Source organism: Capra hircus, chromosome 11 (assembly GCF_001704415.2).
Source record: "Capra hircus breed San Clemente chromosome 11, ASM170441v1, whole genome shotgun sequence".
NCBI lineage: Eukaryota > Metazoa > Chordata > Mammalia > Artiodactyla > Bovidae > Capra > Capra hircus.
In genome coordinates, this window is record NC_030818.1 from 101,111,652 (window position 1) to 101,131,838 (window position 20,187).

The window sequence follows — 20,187 nt, forward strand, 5'->3', positions numbered from 1 at the left end:
CGGCCCGGCAGGGGGCGGGGCGGCGGGCGCGGGGCACGGCGGGAGTTGTAGTCCTGATTGGCGGCTGAGGGTGCCGCGCATGCGTGGGCCTGGAAGGCCGCCTAGGCAGCTGGACCATTTGCCGAGACGCAGGTTGTTTTTTATTATTTGCTGCAAAAGCCAAAAGCCAGTCGGTTTCGCAACTGGCTGCAGTAGTCTCTAGATGTCGGGCGGCCTCCGAGAAGGTTCCTTCTGCCCGCACCTCCGCGATGCCTTGGGTGGCGGTGGGAGGCGTCGGAATGATCTCCAGGGCCGCAAGGTCGGGGTGGGGTGCTTGGGCATAGAAGCGGGTCGGACTCCTGAGCCCCGTGACCCGAACTGGAAACTAGAACCGGTTCTGCAGCCTCGTGTGCAGTCACCCAAGTGCACGCTGTCACCTCCGCACCGGCCCCAGTGGTCAGCCCTTGCCTCCAGCGCGTGGGTCGAGTCCTCTTGCCTGGGCACAGGCTTAGCCCTGCTCCTGTTGGCCCTCCATGCCAGCCGAGCCTCCACGTTATCCCTCCCTCCTCGAGTTTCTTAACACGACCCTGAGCCTTCAGTGGTCCCCCACTGCCTCTGGCCAGCAAGTTCCTGACGTCCTCAACCTGCCCCTTACATGGTGGGCAGAAGTCGTGGGATGACTTTTTGACTGAGCCCTAGACAAGCTGGGAAGAAGGGACCCTGTCTGCTGGATTCCACCTGTGCCCCTGGTCCAAGAAGGCAGATACCGACCTATTCCTGTTGTGCAATGTCCTCAGGCATCAAGTCTCTCTGCAAGCCTAGCTCCTGCTCTCTGTGAGCCCTCCATGAATATTTGATGAAACTGAAATATGCAAGAGAGACTAACATGGAGACGTCAGGTGAAGAAGCATTAACCCATTTCAGCAAGGGTTACAGGATGGTTCTGATGGGGTTGAGCGGAGAGGGGATGATGAGGGGTTGGAGGTGGTTGGGCCTCCTGAGTCCTGAGGACCTGGGCAGAGGGAAGCGGATGAAGGGCGGCTGGATCAGCATGAGAAAGCCCGCCCCCACAACTGAGAGGAGCTTACAGGGAAGCTCAAAGTAGGGCATTCACACGTTCAGGGACAAGGTTGGGGACCAAGCCCCAGCCAGGGAGAGAGTTAACAGTGACTGACCACCATGTTTCCTTACTCCCCAACTGTTAGGGGGGAATGTTGTGATTTTTGTGAAATTAACAAATGTGAGTGAAGACAGGGCAACTGATGGCCAGCAGAGGTTCAACAACAGAAATGGAAACAGAGAAATTTATTACTCACAGGTCCTGGAGGAGGTACACCGCATGCCTGGAGGGGTCATGCAGGAGGGCTAGGCAGAGTGCAGAGAAGCAGAGAGAGGCAGGCCCTGGGCCGTACTCCTTTATCAGGATCCCTTTGTGGAGTACTTAGGGGTTCTCAGACTAGGACTGGATTGGTTAATTCAAGCCAAAAGAGTAGGGTTTTGCTCGAAAGTTGGACTGTGAAGGAAGCTGAGCGCAGAAGAATTGATGCTTTTGAACTGTGGTGTTGGAGAAGACTCTTGAGAGTCCCTTGGACTGCAAGGAGATCCAACCAGTCCATTCTAAAGGAGATCAGCCCTGGGTGTTCTTTGGAAGGACTGATGCTGAAGCTGAAACTCCAGTACTTTGGCCACCTCATGTGAAGAGTTGACTCACTGGAAGAGAGTCTGATGCTGGGAGGGATTAGGGGCAGGAGGAGGAGGGGACAACAGAGGATGAGATGGCTGGATGGCATCACTGACTCGATGGACATGAGTTTGGGTGAACTCTGGGAGCTGGTGATGGACAGGGAGGCCTGGTGTGCTGCAATTCATGGGGTCACAAAGAGTCGGACACGACTGAACGACTGAACTGAACTGAACTGGGGTCTTAGACATAGAGGCACTAGAAGGCAGTGGGGAGACTCTTGATCACAAGAGCATGTGTTTGCTGGTGAACAGGCTGCTATCTAGGGTGTGTGGGTGTGTGAAGGGGCTCGAGTCAGTTTGAGGTCTCTCCAGGCAGTTGGCCACAGTGGATACCAGGCAGCAGAACGATGGAGTATCTTAGCGAACTCTCAACAGGGAAATCCCACAGTGAGGCTGCCTTGCTCAAGGCACACAGAGGGCCTGGCATAAGGCCCGGCTCTGAGGAGGTGCCTGTTCTGCCTGCTTCTCTGCATTTGCCTGTTTGGCATCTGCTCCTCCCAGGGCCAGTGATATTAACTAGATCGTTTGTATGTGCACGCATGCTCAGCCGTGTCCGACTCTTTGCAACCCCGTGGACTGTAGCCCACCGGGCTCCCCTGTCCGTGGCATTTTCCAGGCAAGAATACTGAAGTGGGTTGCCATTTCCTCCTGCAGGAGATCTTCCCTACCCAGGGATCAAACCCACGTCTCCTGCATTGGCAGGCGGATTTTTACTGCTAGTGCCACCTGGGAAGCCTATTTTGTGTGTGTATATTTATATATATTTAATACTGACACTTTTTGAGGGAGGGGGGCATGCTGTACATGTTGTAGGATCTTAGTTCCCTGACCAGGGATTGAACCCTGGCCCTTGGCTGTGAAAGTGCAGAATCCTAACCACTGGCCTGCCAGGGAATTTCCGTTATTTTTTTGTATTATTCTTTTTTAAAAAAATTATTAGTATTATCTTTTGGCCATGCTGCATGGCACGTGGGATCCTAGTTCCCCTACCAGGGGTCAAAGCTGCAACCCCTGTGTTGGCTGCTCAGAGTTGGAACCACTGGAAGTCCCTTCTTCTTTTTTTAATATTTATTTATTTGGCTGTGCCAGTCTTAGTTGTGGCACTCAGGATCTTTGATCTTTTTTGTGGCATGTGGGATCTAGTTCCCTGACCAGGGATCAAACCTGAGCCCCCCTGCACTGAGAACTCAAGAGTCTTAGCTACTGGACCACCAGGAAGTCCTCCTTTTTGGTATTCTTGTTGCTCCAGCACAAGGCTAGCCACTAGTGAGGGACAGCAAAGGGAGCCCCTCTTTCACAAGCAAACCAGCCCACCCCCAACCACGTCTCATCTAACCCTACATGCTCCCACCAAGCCCCAGGCCCACATGCCCTCCCAGACCTCCCACCCCGCCCTCTGCCCGGCTGACTCTTCCCACCATGCCCTGGTCCTCTCCCACAGCTGGACCAGGCCAGCTCCTCAATGCTCTCCGTGGAAAGCATGGACCACAGCTACAACTATGGAGCAGGTTTTGCAATCACCTGCTTGGTGTTTGTCTCTCGAGCTGAGCCCCGAGCCCGGGGAGGGCAGGGCTGTGGCTGCTTGTTGGGCCGACTCTGCCATGTGCGGGAAGCATCTGTCGCTGCTGAATGAGTAGTGGGGCTGAGACTCAGCCTTGGTTTTCTCAGAACCAGGTGAGGCAGAACTCTGGGATCCTTGCCCCCATCTTCACCATTGCCCCACCGGGTCAAGTTCACAGGAACACAGGAAACCTAGCTTTCCAACGTGGCCCTCCTCCCCGATCCCCTTAGCCAGCCCCACCGCCTGCAAAAGTTGTCAGTTCATCCCCCTCAGGTCTTTAAGCTTTTCTTGAACAAAAGTTGATGCTCAGCACTTGGGCTGACCAGGTGCCTGACATTTTAAGAGTATTGCTAGTTTCCCAATCCCAGGTGTAACTCACGCTCACTGCAGACAATATATAGACACAAACATGCACACAAACTAAAATCAACCCTGACCCCTCACCCGAGAAAAACCATGGCGTTGTATTCTGGTGTTTGCTCTTCCGGTCTGATACGGCTGTGGCTAGATAGTGCAAAGATAAAGTTCTGGTTATATATCCTGAATAGGAGTAAAGCCTTACACAACCTGTCAAAACTGCAGAAATAGCAGGAATAAACCCATGAATCATTACACGTGTGTGTGTGTGTGTGTGCACGCGCTCAGTGTGCCCAACTCTTCACGACCCCATGGACTGTAGCCCTCCAGGCTCCTCTGTCCATGGGATTTCCCAGGCAAGAATACTGGAGTGGGTTGCCATTTCCTGCTCCAGGGAATCTTCTGACCCAGGGATCAAACTTGTATCTCTTGGGTCTCCTGCATTGGCAGGTGGATTCTTTATCATTGCGTCACCTGGGAGCCCATGAATAGTCCAAGTGGTAACTGTTAATAGTAAAACGTTGATTGTGCAAAAGACAGTTCTTGAACAGAGAGCTTTCAAAGCAAAACACAGAATAAGGCTCAGGGTATGTTACTATAAAGCAGCTCGGACAGTGAGAGGCAGTTGACTGTAATCTTTGCCGTGATTGGTTATGTTAATAATGCTGAGATTTTCTTAAGTGATAGGGAATTGGTTCCCTCACACCAATTCTGGGAAACAGTTTCAGCTGTGCTTATGATTTCCAGAGGCAGAAGGAAGGAATAACCCCAGGCAAGTTACTCTTGCAAAATAAGCTACATTAAATTTTGTTTATATGGCTGAACTGTCAGGAAACCAAACTTGAGTCTGTTTGTCTGAACGTAACAAAGCCAATCTACCCACACCAGGTTGTGGTGAAGGAAAATGGAGTGTTTATTGCAGGCACCAAGCAAGAAGTCCAGGACAAGCAGTGCTTAAAAGTCCTGAACTCCCCAAAGGCTTTCAGGGAAGGTTTTCAAAGACAGGGTGAGGGAGGGGGCCTTGCGATGCGTGATCAGCACTCCGACATTCTTCTGATTGGTTGGTAGTGAGGTAATCAGGAGTCAACATCATCAACCTGCTAGTTCTAACTGGCCTGGAGTCTGTGTGCTTGTGGGCAGCAGGCAGTTAACTTCTTCCACCTGGTGGGATTTGGGTATCTGCAAAACAGCTCAGAGGACACAGCTCAGAATATTAACTAAGCCCTGGAGGAGGAACTAAAGGTCCTTGACTTTAATAGCTAAACTATTATTATTTTGTCTTGCTTGACTGTTTTTCTTTCTGCATTTTCTCACTTCTCTGATTTAATGTACTCTTTAGAACTTGGGCTTCCCTGGTGGCTCAGATGGTAAAGAATCCGCCTGCAATTGGGAGACCTGGGTTTGCTTCCTGGGTTGGGAAGGTCCCTTGGAGAAGGGAAAGGCTACCTACTCCAGTATTCTGGCCTAGAGAATTCCATGGGTTTTACAGTCCATGGGGTAGCAAAGAGTCGGACACAACTGAGTGACTTTCACTCACACAGGACTTGGGGAAGGCCTAGGAAGCTAGTAGTTTTTCTACAGACAAGAGGCAGGTGGAGGATATGGCAGTGGTTGGAGTCTGTTCTAGGAAGGCCCCATAGGGTCCTGCTTGGTTACAAAACTGTTTTTGTCTACCCAGGGAATGTTCAAGGCTGGTCTTCGTTTGTTTTTATTTTAACCCATTTTCCTGATGGGGAAATTGAGAAGCAGAGAGATTACGTGGTTCACCCAAGGCTTGTGGCTGCAAATGGACCTCCAGTCACGAGAGCCATGCCGGCACGCTCGCACATGTACATGCTCCAGACGTGGAGGAGGGTGTCGTCCGCCCAAGACGAGAAAGGGAAATATGGTATCCAGGCCTTGAGAGAAGGCTCTCGTTGCCAGTGGTTGAAGCCGAGTTGCCCATGATGGGGCCAGAACCTGACTGTGCCTTGGGGGCTGAGAGTCAGAGTCACAGTCCCACACACAGTAGCAGGTTCTAGAACTGGCCCTCTGCATATGGCTGGAGACTGAAAGGGACTGTGCTTTTATGAGACTGAAGCAAGCCACTATCCCAGTGGCTCTGGGCAGAGTCCTCCCACAGAAAGTGGAACGGGCCCTCCACGTGGTGCAGAAATGCCAAGTGAGAAACACAAGATGGTTCACCAGAGGAGCCACCCGACTCGTGTTGCAGGCGCACATGTGGCTCACGCAGGGCACCTTGAGAAGTTCACTTCTGGCCGTGAACTCATGATGATGCTAAAGCCCGCGAGGAGACCTGCCTTGTGTGCAACAGCAGGCGCGGCAAATGGGCAGATTCATATCTGAGAACCTGGACGTATCACAGCAATTTGAAAAGAATTTAAAACCAGGTCTATACAAGTGTTTGCAAACATGGCAAGCAAATGCTACATGTAATCTTGGCCTAGATTCTGTCCTGGCCAAAAAAACACACTAGAGAAGACAGGGAAGTCTGGCGTGCTGCAGCCCATGGGGTCTCTGAGTTCGAAATTACTTTTCAATAAAAAGTTTTAAAGACCATTTGAAGAGAAAACACATGGACTAGAGTGGTGTTCAGTCGCTTAGTCGGGTCCAACTTCGCGACCCATGGACTGCAGCACACCAGGCTTCTCTGTCCTTCACTATCTCCCAGAGTGTGCTCAAATTCATGTCCGCTGAGTCATGGACATGGTGATACTAGCTAACCATCTCATCTTTTGCTGACCCCTTCTTTTGCCTTCAGTCTTTCCCTGCATCAGGGTCTTTCCCAGTGAGTCGACTCTTCACATCAGGTGGCCAAAGTACTGGAGCTTCAGCATCAACCCTTCCAATGTATATTCAGGGTTGATTTACTTTAGGATTGACTGGTTTGATCTTACAGTCCAAGGGACTCTCAAGAGTCTTCTCTAGCACCACAATTCGAAAGCATCAGTTCTTCAGTGCTCAGCCTTCTTTATGGTCCAACTCTCACATCCGTATATGGCTACTGGAAAAACCACAGCTTTGACTATATGGACCTTTGTCAGCAAAGTGATGTCTCTATTTTTTTTTTTTCTTTTTTTGCATCACCACAGAAAAGACATTATGAAAAACATACAGATTTTAAAAGGACCAGATGAAAATTCTAACCACGAAAAGTAAAGACTGACACGTTTTGCAAGGACTCCCCTGGTGATCCTGCGGTGAAGACTCCACACTGCCAACGCAGGGAGTGCATCTGTGTGTAAAACTCAAGCCCTAGACCACTTCCCCGGTAGTTCAGCTGGTAAAGAATTCCTGGGTTGGGAAGGTCCCCTGGAGAAGGGATAGGCTACCCACTCCAGTATTCTTGGGCTTCCCTTGTGGCTCAGCTGGTAAAGAATCTGCCTGTAATGCAGGAGACCTGGGTTTGAACCTGGGCTGGGAAGATCCCCTGGAGAAGGCAACGACTACCATTCCAGTATTCTGGTATTCTGGCCTGGAGAATTCCATGGACTGTATAGTCCACGGGGTCACAAAGAGTCAGACATGATTGAGCGGCTTTCACTAATAATGCCAGACCACTGAGACCACTAGTCTACTACAGGGCACAAACAGAACCCCCCCCACCCCCCACCCCACCCCCCAAAACCCCAGTCCCCTCCTCCAGGGTTTGCCTCCTTTTCCTCGGTCCCAGGGATCTCTCTTCCCATCTTGGGAGCTCAGCTATGAATTGAAATTGCTGTCTGGCTTGTGGGTGTAGTCTATCTAGCATTTCTGGATGTTTGGAGTAGACCTGCTTTGAGTTCTCCAATCTGGCAAGTCTCAGGGAACAGAAGTGTCACACACATTGTTTTAAACCCCAGGAGATTTCATATGAAAATCTGCACTGCTGGCTTCCCTTGCTGGGAGACACAGAAGGGGAGACTGGGCGCTCTTCGGATCCGCAAGGCCCTTGTTGGCCACCAATGCATCCAGCTGGGCTCTCTGGCTGGCGGGTCTCCCGCACTCCTTCCCCGCCGCCCCCTCCGCCCGTTCCCAGCTGGGCCTGGGTTGCGCCCCTCCGACTCGGCCCCCTTCCTCGGGGCCGGCCGGGCGCGGGTCCTGCGGAGGCGGCCAGGCCGCACGGGTTCGGGCCCCAGCGGCCGGGGCGCGCGAGGAGCCACCTGTTGACCCAGCCGCGGGCAGTCCTGCGGTCAATGATTAACCGGCCGCGCCGCGCGCACCAGGAAACCCGAGCTGTCCGCGAGAGCGGAGCCGGGCTCGACGGCGGCGGGAGGCGTGCAGCCTGGCCGGTCGCGCCATGGACGCAGGTAAGGGCTGTGGGCCCGGTGCGCGCCCCCACCCCGGCCCGGCTCCCGGGGAAGGCGGGGGCGACCCCCACCCCGGGCCCCGAGGCTGGCTCCGCGGGGTCCCAGCCTGGCCCTGCCCTGGGACGCCTCTCCCTGCCGCCCGGGACTGGGGGAACCGGCGGCTGCCGCAGGAAGTTTCGGGGACCTTGGCCGTGCCCCTCTCCGCAGGGCGGACGCCCCCGCGGGAGAGCTGGCGAGGGGGGGAACCCTCGGCTCGGCCCCCGGGCGGGCAGCAGGTGCCCCTGCAGTGGCGACCTGGGGGGCCGTGTCCCCCGCATCCCACGCCCAGTCCTTCCCCTAGTAACTTTCTTCGCCCCTCTGGTCAGGCTGAAGTCCTTGGAGCGGGGGAGGGGCGACCCTGGCGGGGTTGTGGGGCAGAGACGGGGAGAGATGGGGAGAGCCCTCGCGGACTGAAACAGGGACCGAAGGAAGTGGGACGCGGGCGCGAGCTAGAGAGCTGGACGGACTGGGTAGGGGGCGCGGGAAGGCCCCGCAACTTTGGCGTCTGCGGCGCAGCCAGCACTGGGGGCGGGGGCGCGCTGATCCGAGAATCCCCTGGCCGCGGTCCTAACCTCGGGAGTCGCAAGCAGGCGGGCCAGGGGCTGCTGGTGACGGCCGGGGGACCGGAGACGCGGACGGTGCGGTCTGCCTAACAACCCCCGCCTCCACCACCAACCTGGGGCCGGGGAGCCCCTAGGTCTCTTCTGCAAGGGGCTCCCAGGGGGTTGCTGCTGCCAAGAGGGACCGGGCCCCGCCTGGCTTTATCTGCCGCCGCCACCCCAGACCTCCAGGAAGCGCCCCCTCTTCCCCACCCTCGAGCACCTCCCACCCGGCTCCTGGCCCCCCTTTTCCGGCTGGAATGTCCCGGCGAGGCTCGGGTGTCAAGAACTCGAGAACCCGAGGCCGCAGCGCGGCAGCCCCGCCAGCAAATGTATTTACTCTTCGGCCCTATCTCCGCGCCATCGGGCCAGGTATTTGTCCAGGCCGCCCGGGACAGCTGCGGGTTTTGTTATGATAACTGGGGCAGGGGCTGGCGTCTCCACGGGGCGCTCGGTGCCCGAATTGGGGGGTGGGTGGGGAGGTTCAGGTTACCCTTGTGAACCTCAGCGAATAAGGCCCACCTGGGGCTCCCCTGGGACACTCCTGTAGGAGGCTCTCAAAACAGAGCCTGGCCGTGTGTCCACTAGTGTTATCTTTAAACGATCCTTTTACTGTTCTTGTCCCCATTTACACGTGAGGGAAGGGAGGATGGGGAGTTTAAATCTCTTAAATTCAAACAGATGACAAAGCTGGCCCTGTTTTTTTTTTTAAAGATAACTGAGACACTCAACTTTAAAAGAATTTTTTGGCTGCGCTGGGTCTTCCTTGGGCTGGGGCTTTTCCTGGCAGGCGCCTGGGCTCTCTAGTTGTGGCTGGGGGAGGAGGGGGTCCTTCGCCTTTCTAGTTGTGGGGTGCCAGCTCTCTCTAGTTGTGGCAGGCTCAGTTAGTTGCCCTGCGGTGGCATGCGGGATCTAGTTCCCTGACCAGGGATTGAACGTGCAAACCCTGCATTGCAAGGCAGATTCTTAACCCCTGGGTCACCCTGGCTCAGGGTCACTGCAGACATAATTATTCCCATGGCCTGGCACCTGATAAATGCTTCAAAACAGTAGCTGCTCACTTGAACATCTTCGTGGCAAAGCTTCATCCACTTAGCAGCTGTACAGGCACCTAACCTTGCTGAAATGATGGTATTTTGGTAGGATTTGTTGTACAGAATTGTATTTTTTCTGAAGTACGGTCGATTTCCCATGTTGTGTTAGTTTCAGGCGTGATTCAGGTATATATCCGCTCTTTTTCAGATTCTTTTCCATTGTGGGTTATTACAAGATACTGACTTTAGTTCCCTGTACTATAGGTCCTTGTTGTTTATCTGTTCTATATATTAGTAGTTTGTATGTTAATCCCAAACTCCTAATTTATCCCTCCCCCCCAGTTCCCCTTTGGGAACCGTAAGTTTGTTTTCTAAGTCTATGAGTCCATTTCTGTTTGTTGTCTGTTTTTGTAAACAAGTCCATTGTATCATTTCTTAGATTCCACATGTAACTGATATGTGATATTTGTCTCTGCCTGACTTACCCACTGAGCGTGATCATCTCTCCAGCCATCCTGAACTGTATTTCTGAGCCTAGAACACTAGTCCGTTGGAGTTACCCAATGACAATGTGTGGGACTGAATGGCTGGCTGGCTGCGTGCCTCCACCTGGTTGCGTATTCAGAGAATGATTTGGGGGCTTTGTGTATCAGGGGAGGTGGATTTTGGCTGAGAGCTTCATGAGTCAGCCAGCCAGTGACCCCTCTGGCATAGATAGTGAAGGCAGCTTCTCATCTTCCCCACAGTGGCCCTTTTGTTGTTGTTGCCTTGAATATTTAAAACCTCCAGCCCTTGCCTGGGTGTGTGAGGTTGGTAGCTGCCTTGGTGCCTCCCCCAGGAATAATTAGGCCAGCCCATCCCTCCAATAGATAACAACCCTGAAGCACCTCCCCGCACCCCCAGATCCTTCTGGAAGAGCCCAGCTCTCTGGGTCAAGCTTAGAAGTCGCAGGTCTTGCTAACGTTGCTACTGCTAAGTCACTTCAGTCGTGTCCGACTCTGTGCGACCCCATAGACGGCAGCCCACCAGGCTCCCCCGTCCCTGGGATTCTCCAGGCAGGAACACTGGAGTGGGTTGCCATCTCCTTCTCCAATGCATGAAAGTGAAAGTCAAGTTGTTCAGTTGTATCCGACTCCTAGCGACCCCATGGACTGCAGCCTACCAGGCTCCTCCATCCACGGGATTTTCCAGGCAAGAGTACTGGAGTGGGGTGCCATTGCCTTCTCCGTTGCTAACGTTGTGTGACCTCATTTCTCAATGGTTTTCATTTCCCCTCCTCTTGCAGATTCCTCAGACTGGCCAGAACACCCTTCCAGTTTCTTCCAGCCGCTTCCCAACCTCAGATCACGGAGCCCGTCTTAGCTGAGGGTCCAAGCACTGTACAGCCACACACTCCTCTCATTCCCACGATAACCCCGAGAGGTGGTGGTGTCCCCATTTTAAGGACGAGGAAACCGAGGAGGCGCTGGGAGGGGAAGCAGCCCAGGCAGTCCTGGTTGTGACCCAGACCCTCATCCCAGGGGCCTCCCTGACAGTCCAGTGGTTAGGACTCAGCATTTTCACGGCTGGGGCCCAGGTTCAATCCCTGGCCAGGGAACTGAAATCCTGTAAGCTGAGTGGCACCGTTGGGGGGAAAAAACAAAAAAAAAGACCCTCATCCCATACCCACCAGCCGAGCTCTGCCCCGGGCACTGAGGGAGGAGGGAAAAGTATATGTGGTTCGCCCTGTCGCTCTTGCCCGCTCATTTCCCCTCCTCCCCTCCGGATGCGGTTGGACTGGGTGCGCCCCACCGCACCCGCCAGTCCCCCCACTTGTCTGTATCCATCTGGCGCTTGGCCTCCCTTCTGGCCCGGCCACTGTGGCCTCTGCCTGCTCCCCACTCTCCTGCCCCCGTCCCGGTTCTTCCTGCTCCCAGAGGAAACCTTCTGTATCAGTGATCAGTTGGCTTTTGTTGTGGAACAAACCAGCTCAGAACTCAGTGGTCTAATACACCAGGCATGTGTTGTCAGCATCGTGTGGGTCTGCAGCGTGGGGCTGGCTCCCTGGGGCTGAGTGGTCGGGGGACTGGCAAGGCATTGCCCCCATTCTCCTCCTTGGGGCCAGTCCAGTGGGTGGCAGAAGGATTCCCAGCGGTGAGAGAGAGCAAGCCCCAGTGTGCGAGTGTTCAAAAGCATGTTTTTTTCTTTAAAGAAGGTCATCACTTTATTTGGAGTATAGTTGAAGTACATCAAGCTGCATCTATTTAAAATGTGTGTTTTGATCAGTTTTGACATATTGTGCATCTCTTCAGCAGTCAGTACATCAAAATAACAATCTTCTTTTTTTAAAAAATATTTATTTATTTAACTGTGCCAAGTCTTCACTGTGGCACGTGGGGTCTAGTTCCCTGACCAGGGATTGAACTGGCACCCTCTGCATTGGGAATTCAGAGTCTTAACCACTAGACCATAAGGGAAGTCCCCAAATAACAGTCTTTACCCTCAAACGTTTCCTTGTGCCCCTGGTAATCCCTTCCTGCAGCTACGGGTGGCTTTCTGTCCATCTCAATGGCACATTATTCTAGGATTTTATATACATGGGATCATAGAGCCTGGACACTCTTCAACTGGCTGCCTGTCCGTGGCTTAATGATTTAGCGATCCATCCATGCGGGCTTCTGTGCATATCCAGAGTTCATTCCTTTTCACTGCTGAGGAATTGTAACTGTTAAACAGATTACAGGTGGTCCCCAACTACAAACTACAGATGGTTCAATGGTCTGGTTTCCGACTTGGCAGTCGTGTGAAGGTGATGTGCATCTGGTAGAAACCGGACTTTGCGTTTTGAGTTCCGGTCGCCGGCGCCCTGGCAGCCTGCAGTCTGCTCCTCCGCACAATGCTGGGCGGTGGCAGGGCCGTGGCGCCCCGACACCCACTGAACCACGAGGGTACATTGCAGCCATTCCGTACCCACTCAGCCATTCTATTTTTCTATCCAGTGTTCAGTCAGTGGCAGGAGGTGCTCACGTGCCTGATGGTCAAATAGGCTTTGTGTTGGACAGTTTTGCCCAACTGTCAGCTGTTGTAAGTGTTCTGAGCAGATTTAAAGCGGGCTGGTCTAAGACTATGATGTTCTGGAGGTCAGTGGACTAAATACAATTTTTTTTTCCCCCAAACTGCGTGGCTTGTGGGATCTTAGTTCCTCGACCAGGGATAGAACCCATGTCCTTGGGAGTGAAAGTGCAGAATCCGAATCACTGGACCACCAGGGAATTTCCCTAAATGCATTTTTGACTTTAACAATATTTTCAACTTTTGATGGGTTTATCAGGATACAAACCGCATTGTGAGTCGAGGAAGATCTGTACTCTCAACACTTGGGTGTTTTTTTTTTTTAATATAATTTTATTTTTGTGTTTGTTTATGTTTTGGCCGCATGGGGTCATCTTGCTAGGAGGGCTTTTCCCTCGCTGCAGAGAGCAAGGGCTGCTCTTCATTGCGGTGCACAGGCTTCTCACAGCAGTGCCTTCTGTTGCCGAGCAGCGGCTCTAGGGTGTGTGGGCTCCAATAGCTGTGGTTCCCGGCTCAGGAGTTACGGTGCACGGGCGGCATGTGGGATCTTCCCAGACAAGGGATTGAACCCGTGTCCAGTGCATTGGCAGGTGGATCCCTATCCACTGTGCCACCAGGGAAGTCCCCAGCACTTAAAGAAGCCACATTTTAAAGAACCCGTACTTACTACCATGCAGTCTGGGGTGGCTGGGTGGGGTGCCTGTGTCTTGAGTGTCTCCTGAGGTTGTAGTGAAGTCATCAGCTAGGATACAGTCACCCCAAGACTCAGCAGAGGCTGAAGGGCTGCCTGCAAACTCACTGACCTGGTTGTCCTCAGGTTTTGGCGCCTCATGGGTGCCTGGCTGTTGGACGAGGGCCTCAGCATCCTGCCGTGTCACGCGGGCCTCTCCTATCATTTCCTCTGGAGTCACCAGAGACACACAGCAACTGACAAGAAGGCAGGAACTTCTTAAAACTAATCTCAGAAGCAGCCGCATTCCTGCTGCCTTATCTCTTCACTGGAAGTCATGCAGAGGTTTCCCAGGTGGCGCTAGTGGTGGAGAACCCACCTGCCACTGCAGGAGATGGAAGAGAGGGCGGGTTCTGTCCCTGGGTCAGGAAGATCCCTGGAGAAGGAAATGGCAGCCTGCTCCAGGATTCCTGCCTGGAGAATCCCCATGGACAGAGGAGCCTGTGGCTCCAGTCCATGGGATTGAAAAGAGTCGGACACGAATGAAGGGACTGAGCATGCATTGGGAAACTTCCATGATGGTCCAGTGGTTAAGAGTCTGCCTTGCAATGTGGGAGACACGGGTTTGATCCCTGGTGGGAAAACTAAGATCTCATGTGCAGCTACTGAGCCTGCATGCTCTGGAGCCAGTGTGCCACAGAGTTTGTGAGCCACAACGAAAGAACACCCATGAGGCAGCTGTGACCCAATGCACCAGATAAATAAATCAGTGTATGTATATGTATATATGTATCTTTAAGTCACTCAGTGTGATGGACACTCAAGGGGAGAGAATTATGTGTTGGGGGTCAGGGGTTACAGAGGGTGCCTCCTGCAGACATAGCCCAGCGTATGGACACAGCACAATTGCTTTATCCAGTCATCGGTTGTGAGCTCTTGATTGTTTCCAGTTTGGGTCTATTGCAAACAGAGTTTTCTGTAAACATTTGTGTGGTCATACGTTGTTTGTATTTGTCTTGAGTAAATACCTAGGAGTGGAATAGCTGAATCTTAATGGTGTATGTAGGTTTAACTTTTTAAGAAATTGTCAAACTGTTTCCCAAAGTGGTTGTTACTGTTTTATTTTCCTATTTGCAGCCTTTGAAAGTTTCCATTCAGTTCAGTTCAGTCGCTCAGTCGTGTCCGACTCTTTGTGACCCCATGAATCGCAGCACGCCAGGCCTCCCTGTCCATCACCAACTCCCAGAGTTCATTCAGACTCACGTCCATAGAGTCTGTGATGCCATCCTACATATTTGCTACAGCTTGCTAAGGTCAAGTTGGTTGGTTCTGTTTTTTTAATTTTAGCTATCCTAATGGGTGGTGATAGCTTGTGGCTTTAATTGGCATTTCTAATTTTTAAAATAATTTTACTCATTTGGCTCTGCTGGGTCTTCGCTGCTGCAGGGGCGTTCCCCTAGTTGCGACGAGCGGGGGCGACTCTAGCGGCGTGCGGGCTCCTCGTTGCGGTGGCTTCAGGCTCCGGACGCTTGGACTTGAGTATCTGTGGCTCGTGGGCTCAGCAGTTGCAGCTCCCAGGCTCGGAAGCACAGACCCAGTAGTTGTAGCTTAGTTGCCCCATGGCATTTGGGATCTTCCCAGATCAGGGATTGAACCTTTGTCTCCCGCATTCTTAACCAGTGAGCCACCAGGGAAAGCCGGCATTTCTCATTTTGATGGCATCGCTGATGACTAAGGGCACGGAGCATCTTTTTATGTGCTCATCGGGCATTTGAATGTCTGCTTGAAAGTGTTTACAAGTATTTTGTCCGCTTTCTTATCGGGATATTTGCCTTATTATTGAGTTTGAGTTCTTTATACAGTGTTGATACAACCCTTTGTCTGATGTGTTAAATTTTCTTCCACTCAGTGACTTGCCTTTGTAATTCTTCAGTTCAGTCGTGTCTGACTCTCTGTGACCCCGTGGACTGCAGCATGCCAGGCCTCCCTGTCCATCACCAACTCCCGGAGTTTACTCAAACTCATGTCGATTGAGTTGGTGATGCCATCCAACCATCTCATCCGTGTTGTCCCCTTCTCCTCCTGCCTTCAATCTTTCCCAGCATCAGGGTCTTTTCAAATGAGTCAGCTCTCCACATCAGGTGGCCAAAGTATTGGAGTTCTTGGTGATGTCTTTTAAAGAAATATGTATTTGGCTGCGTGTGGTCTTGGTTGGGGCCTGCGGGGTCTTGCGCTGTGGCACATGGACTTTCTAGTTGTGGCGCGTGGGATCTTAGTTTCCCCCACCACGGATGGAGTCTGTATCCCCCGCACTGCAGGGTGGATTCTTAACCACTGGACGCCCAGGGACGTCTCTGCATCTCACGCCTTGATGTGTTCTTTCTTTGCGGTCACCCCGTTCAGAATCACTTTTCCATGTGCCTCGTGACTGTATTTTTGGTCCATGAATTCTTTAAGGTGTATTATTTAATTTTCAGATAGTTGATGTTTTCCTGGACACTTCATTAGTACTGGTTTCTAATTCTCTTGTGGTCAGTGAATGCAGTTGGGACGATTTCAGTTCCTTTAACATTGCTTTGCTTTATGGCCCAGTTCGTGGTCTGTCTCGGTAAATACACGTTGTGTTCTGAGAACGGTATCTGCAATTGCTGGGTAGAGTATTCTATAAACATCTGCTGGATCAAGAGGCTTCACAGTGTTGTTCGGATTGTCTGCGTGCTGACTGATTCTGTCTGGTTCTGTCAGCTGGTGGATGAAGGTATTAACGTCTTCTATAACTGTGCCTCTTGCGTGTTTCTCTCTAACTCTGCCAACTTCTGTTTCATGTAATTGGAGCTCTGCTATTAGATAGAGGTGCATTTATAATTGTCAATGTCCTCCTGGTAAATTATTCCTTTTATTATTAGTGTTTCTCTTTATTGCTGGCAATACATTGTTTGTTTGTTTGTTTTGGCCACACCTCGCAGCTTGTGAGATTTTAGCTCCCCAACCAGGGACTGAACCCAGGCCCATGGCAGTGAAAACACCAAGTCCTAACCACGGGACCACCAGAGAGCCACCTGGTGGTATTCTCGGTCTGTTTAATCTGATCACAAAAGCCCATTGCAGCCTTTTTTGCTTACTTTGTATGGCCTATCTTTCCCATTTATCACTTCTGTGTATTCTAAGTGTTGTCTATTGTCACTTGCTTGTAGGTCTTGGTTTTTATTTGTTACGTCAATCTCCGATTTTTAATTGGAAAGTTGAGATCAGCATTTATTATAATTATTGATATGTTTTTAAATTATTGATATGATGTGTGTTGGTTGCTTGATTGTGCCCAACTCTTTGAGACCCCGTGGACTGTAGCCCCCCAGGCTCCTCTGTCCATGGATGGAATTCTCCAGGCCAAAATACTGGCGTGGGTTGCCATTCCCTTCTCCAGGGGATCTTCCTGACCCAGGGATCAAACTCAGGTCCCCCGCATCGCAGGCGGAGCCTTTACCTTCTGAGCCACCAGGGAAGCCCACTGATTCAATGTTTAAGGCTAGTTTTATTGTTTCCACGTTGTCGCCTCTGTTGTGTCCCCCTGGTTTCTACCCCCTTCACTCCTGTGCTGTGCCCACTTCCCAGCTTTGTTGGGTATTAATTTGAATATTTTTTTAGCATTCCATTTTAATTTATCTCTTGGTGTTTTTGCTGCATAGTTTCTGGTTATTTTTTTTAGTGGTTGTGCTGTTCCAACGGGTTCTTGGCCTCCTTCGTCAGTGAAATTGATCAGAGGTCAGACACAAAATTCAGGCGAGGCTTTATTGAGGGCCCTGTTGCGGCGGGGGTTGGGGAGTGAGAGCAAGTAACAGGTTCCCTTGCTTGCTCACTTGCTGAAGAGGTGGAGCAAGCTGGTTCCTTACATGCGGTAAGGGTAGGGGTGTCCGGGGACCCGGCTGGAGGGGCGGCTCAGGTGGCTTGCCCACTCCTTAGGTGGTCGTGTGTGCAGAGGGCGTGCACAGGACCATGCTTCTGCTCCCAGCCCTGCTCCCCAGGCTCTTGGAAACTGGCAGTTGGGTTATTTGTTTGTTTTTAATCTCTTTGTATCCTTTTGTCCAGAATTTGCCCTGACTGCACATGCATGCAGTTATTCTTAGTCCCATATGGACTCTCTGTATTTTGTTGTTGGAGGAGAAGTGTGTCCAGGTACAAGCATTGAAGCAAAGGGTTCCAGGTTCCAAGCCTGTCTCAGGTCTAAGGATTAAAATACATCTCTAACTTCTTACAGTCTCCTTAGAATTAGTATTGTATCACTTTCAGTAAGGTGTAGAAGCTTGTTAATTTATAGATCTCTTTACCTTCATCCCCATGCATTAAGCTTTTATAACTTTTCCAGGCAAGAGTACTGGAGTGGGTTGCCATTTCCTTCTCCAGAGGATCTTCCCAACCCAGGGGTCGAACCTGGGTCTCCCGCATTGTAGGCAGATGCTTTATCATCTGAGCCACCAGGGAAGGCTTTATAACTTTAATAAGTGTTATAGTTTTCATGTGTACACATTGCAAACTCATCATAATATGTTTTAATTTTGGCTTTCAACAGTCATACATTAGAGGAAAAAATTATTATCTTTTCTATTCACCCCAATTATTATACGACAGGGGATGAGATGGCTGGATGGCATCACTGACTCAATGGATGTGGGTCTGAGTGAACTCTGGGAGATGGTGATGGACAGGGAGGCCTGGCGTGCTGCGATTCATGGGGTCGCAAAGAGTCAGACACGACTGAGCGACTGAACTGAACTGACAGCTCTTCCTTTATTTCTCAAGTTCAGGTTCACCCCTGGTATTATTTCTTTTCAACCCAAAGAATTTTTTTTAACCTCTCTGTTACGGAAGGTCTCTGATAAGGAATCCTCTGAGTTTTCTTCCATCTGAGAATGCCTTACTTGCGGTAGGCAGAACTCTAAGAGTGGTGCCCGTGTTTCCCTTCCCTAGTTATTCTGCCAAACACGAGTATAGGTACTGCTGTGAAGGGATTTTTACAGATGGAATTAAAGTCCCAAGTCAACTGATCTTAAAATACAGATTTTTCTGGATGGGTCTGACCCAATCAAATGAGCCCTTTAAACACAGAGATCTCTCTCTACCTGGTAGCAGAAGGGAAGACAGGGAGTTCTGAAGCATGAGAAGGCTCTGATGTGCATTCCTGGCTTTAAAGATCGAGATGGTCGTCTGGGAAGGGTGGCGAGCAGCCTCCAGGAACAGAACCTCAGAGCCGTGGAGCTAGAATTTCCAACAACCAGAATGAACTTGGACGTAGATTCTTCCTTCCAGGCCCATTCCACTTAACACCTTGATGAAGACCCTGAGTTGAGTCAGCCTGCACTTCTGACCTACAGAGTGTGAGCCAGGACATGAGTGTTTGGTAGTTTTTCTCCATTTAAAAAAGCTGTAAAATGCACATATCATAAAATGTATCATCTTAACAATTTTTCAGTGTACAGTTCAGTGGTACTAAATGCCTTTACATTATTGTGTAACCGTTACCACCATCCACCTTCGTATTTTCTTTCATCTTTCCAAACTGAAACTCTGTCCCCATTAAATAGTGACTGTCCTCCTCACCCCTCTTCCCCGGTTCCTGGTAACCACCATCCCCCTTTCTGAGTCTGGTCAGAAAACGAAGATCATGGCATCTGGTCCCATCACTTCATGGGAAATAGATGGAGAAACAGTGTCAGACTTTATTTTCTGGGGCTCCGAAATCACTGCAGATAGTGACTGCAACCATGAAATTAAAAGACACTTACTCCTTGGAAAGAAGGTTATGACCAACCTAGACAGCATATTGAAAAGCAGAGACATTACTTTGCCAACAAAGGTCTGTCTAATCAAGGCTATGGTTTTTCCAGTGGTCACGTATGGATGTGAGAGTTGGACTGTGAAGAAAGCTGAGCACAGAAGAATTGATGCTTTTGAACTGTGGTGTTGGAGAAGACTCTTGAGAGTCCCTTGGACTGCAAGGAGATCCAACCAGTCCATTCTAAAGGAGATCAACCCTGGGATTTCTTTGGAAGGAATGATGCTAAAGCTGAAGCTCTAGTACTTTGGCCACCTCATGCGAAGAGTTGACTCATTGGAAAAGACTCTGATGCTAGGAGGGATTGGAGGCAGGAGGAGAAGGGGATGACAGAGGATGAGATGGCTGGATGGCATCACTGACTCGATGGATGTGAGTCTGAGTGAACTCCGGGGGTTGATGATGGACAGGGAGGCCTGGCGTGCTGGGATTCATGGGGTCACAAAGAGTCAGACATGACTGAGCAATTGAGCTGGACTGAAGGACCTCAGACAGTGGAGTCTTTTTGTGACTGGCTTATTTTACTTAGAATAATGTCCTTAAGTCTCTTCCATGTTGTCAGACTTTCCTTCCTTTTAAAGGCTGAGTGACGCTCCATTGTGGGGATAAGCCGCACTTTGCCCATTCATAGGTCGGTAGACCCTTGGGCTCCGCCTTTCAGTCTTGTGACCGGTGCTGCTGTGAACGTGGGTGCATAAACATCTCTCCCCTGCTCTCAGTTCTTCTGGGTGTGTCCCTGGAAGTGGAATTATTGGCTCCTGTGGAAATTGCTTATTTTCTTTTTGGTTGCATTGCACGGCTTGTGGGATCTTAGTTTCCCAACCAGGGATTGGAAAGCTGGCGGCGAAAAATGACCCATTACATTATATACAGCAGTGAAAAACGACTGGACCACCAGGAAGTTCTCTGGAAATGTGTACTTTTTGAGGAATTGGCGTGTTTTCCACAGTGGCTGCACCGTCTTACATTCCCACTAACAGTGCACAAGGGTTCCAATTTCTCTGCATCCCCGCCTCCGGGTTTCTGGTTTTACGA

General features: G+C 51.1%; 1 protein-coding gene and 1 non-coding gene across 3 annotated transcripts in view; both read left to right on the top strand.

Moving 5' to 3' along the window:
• LOC102186025 (vegetative cell wall protein gp1) overlaps nucleotides 7,880–20,187 on the top strand; it is a 29,680-nt gene continuing 17,372 nt past the window's right edge. For both annotated transcript variants that reach the window (XM_018056022.1, XM_018056023.1), the window contains exon 1: nucleotides 7,880–7,929. In XM_018056022.1, coding sequence (XP_017911511.1) covers nucleotides 7,920–7,929 — 10 coding nt within the window. In that variant the 5' untranslated portion in view covers nucleotides 7,880–7,919. The remainder of the gene's footprint in view (nucleotides 7,930–20,187) is intronic.
• On the top strand, nucleotides 11,127–11,198 carry TRNAE-UUC. The gene has a single exon. It is a non-coding gene; the product is annotated as a tRNA-Glu (tRNA).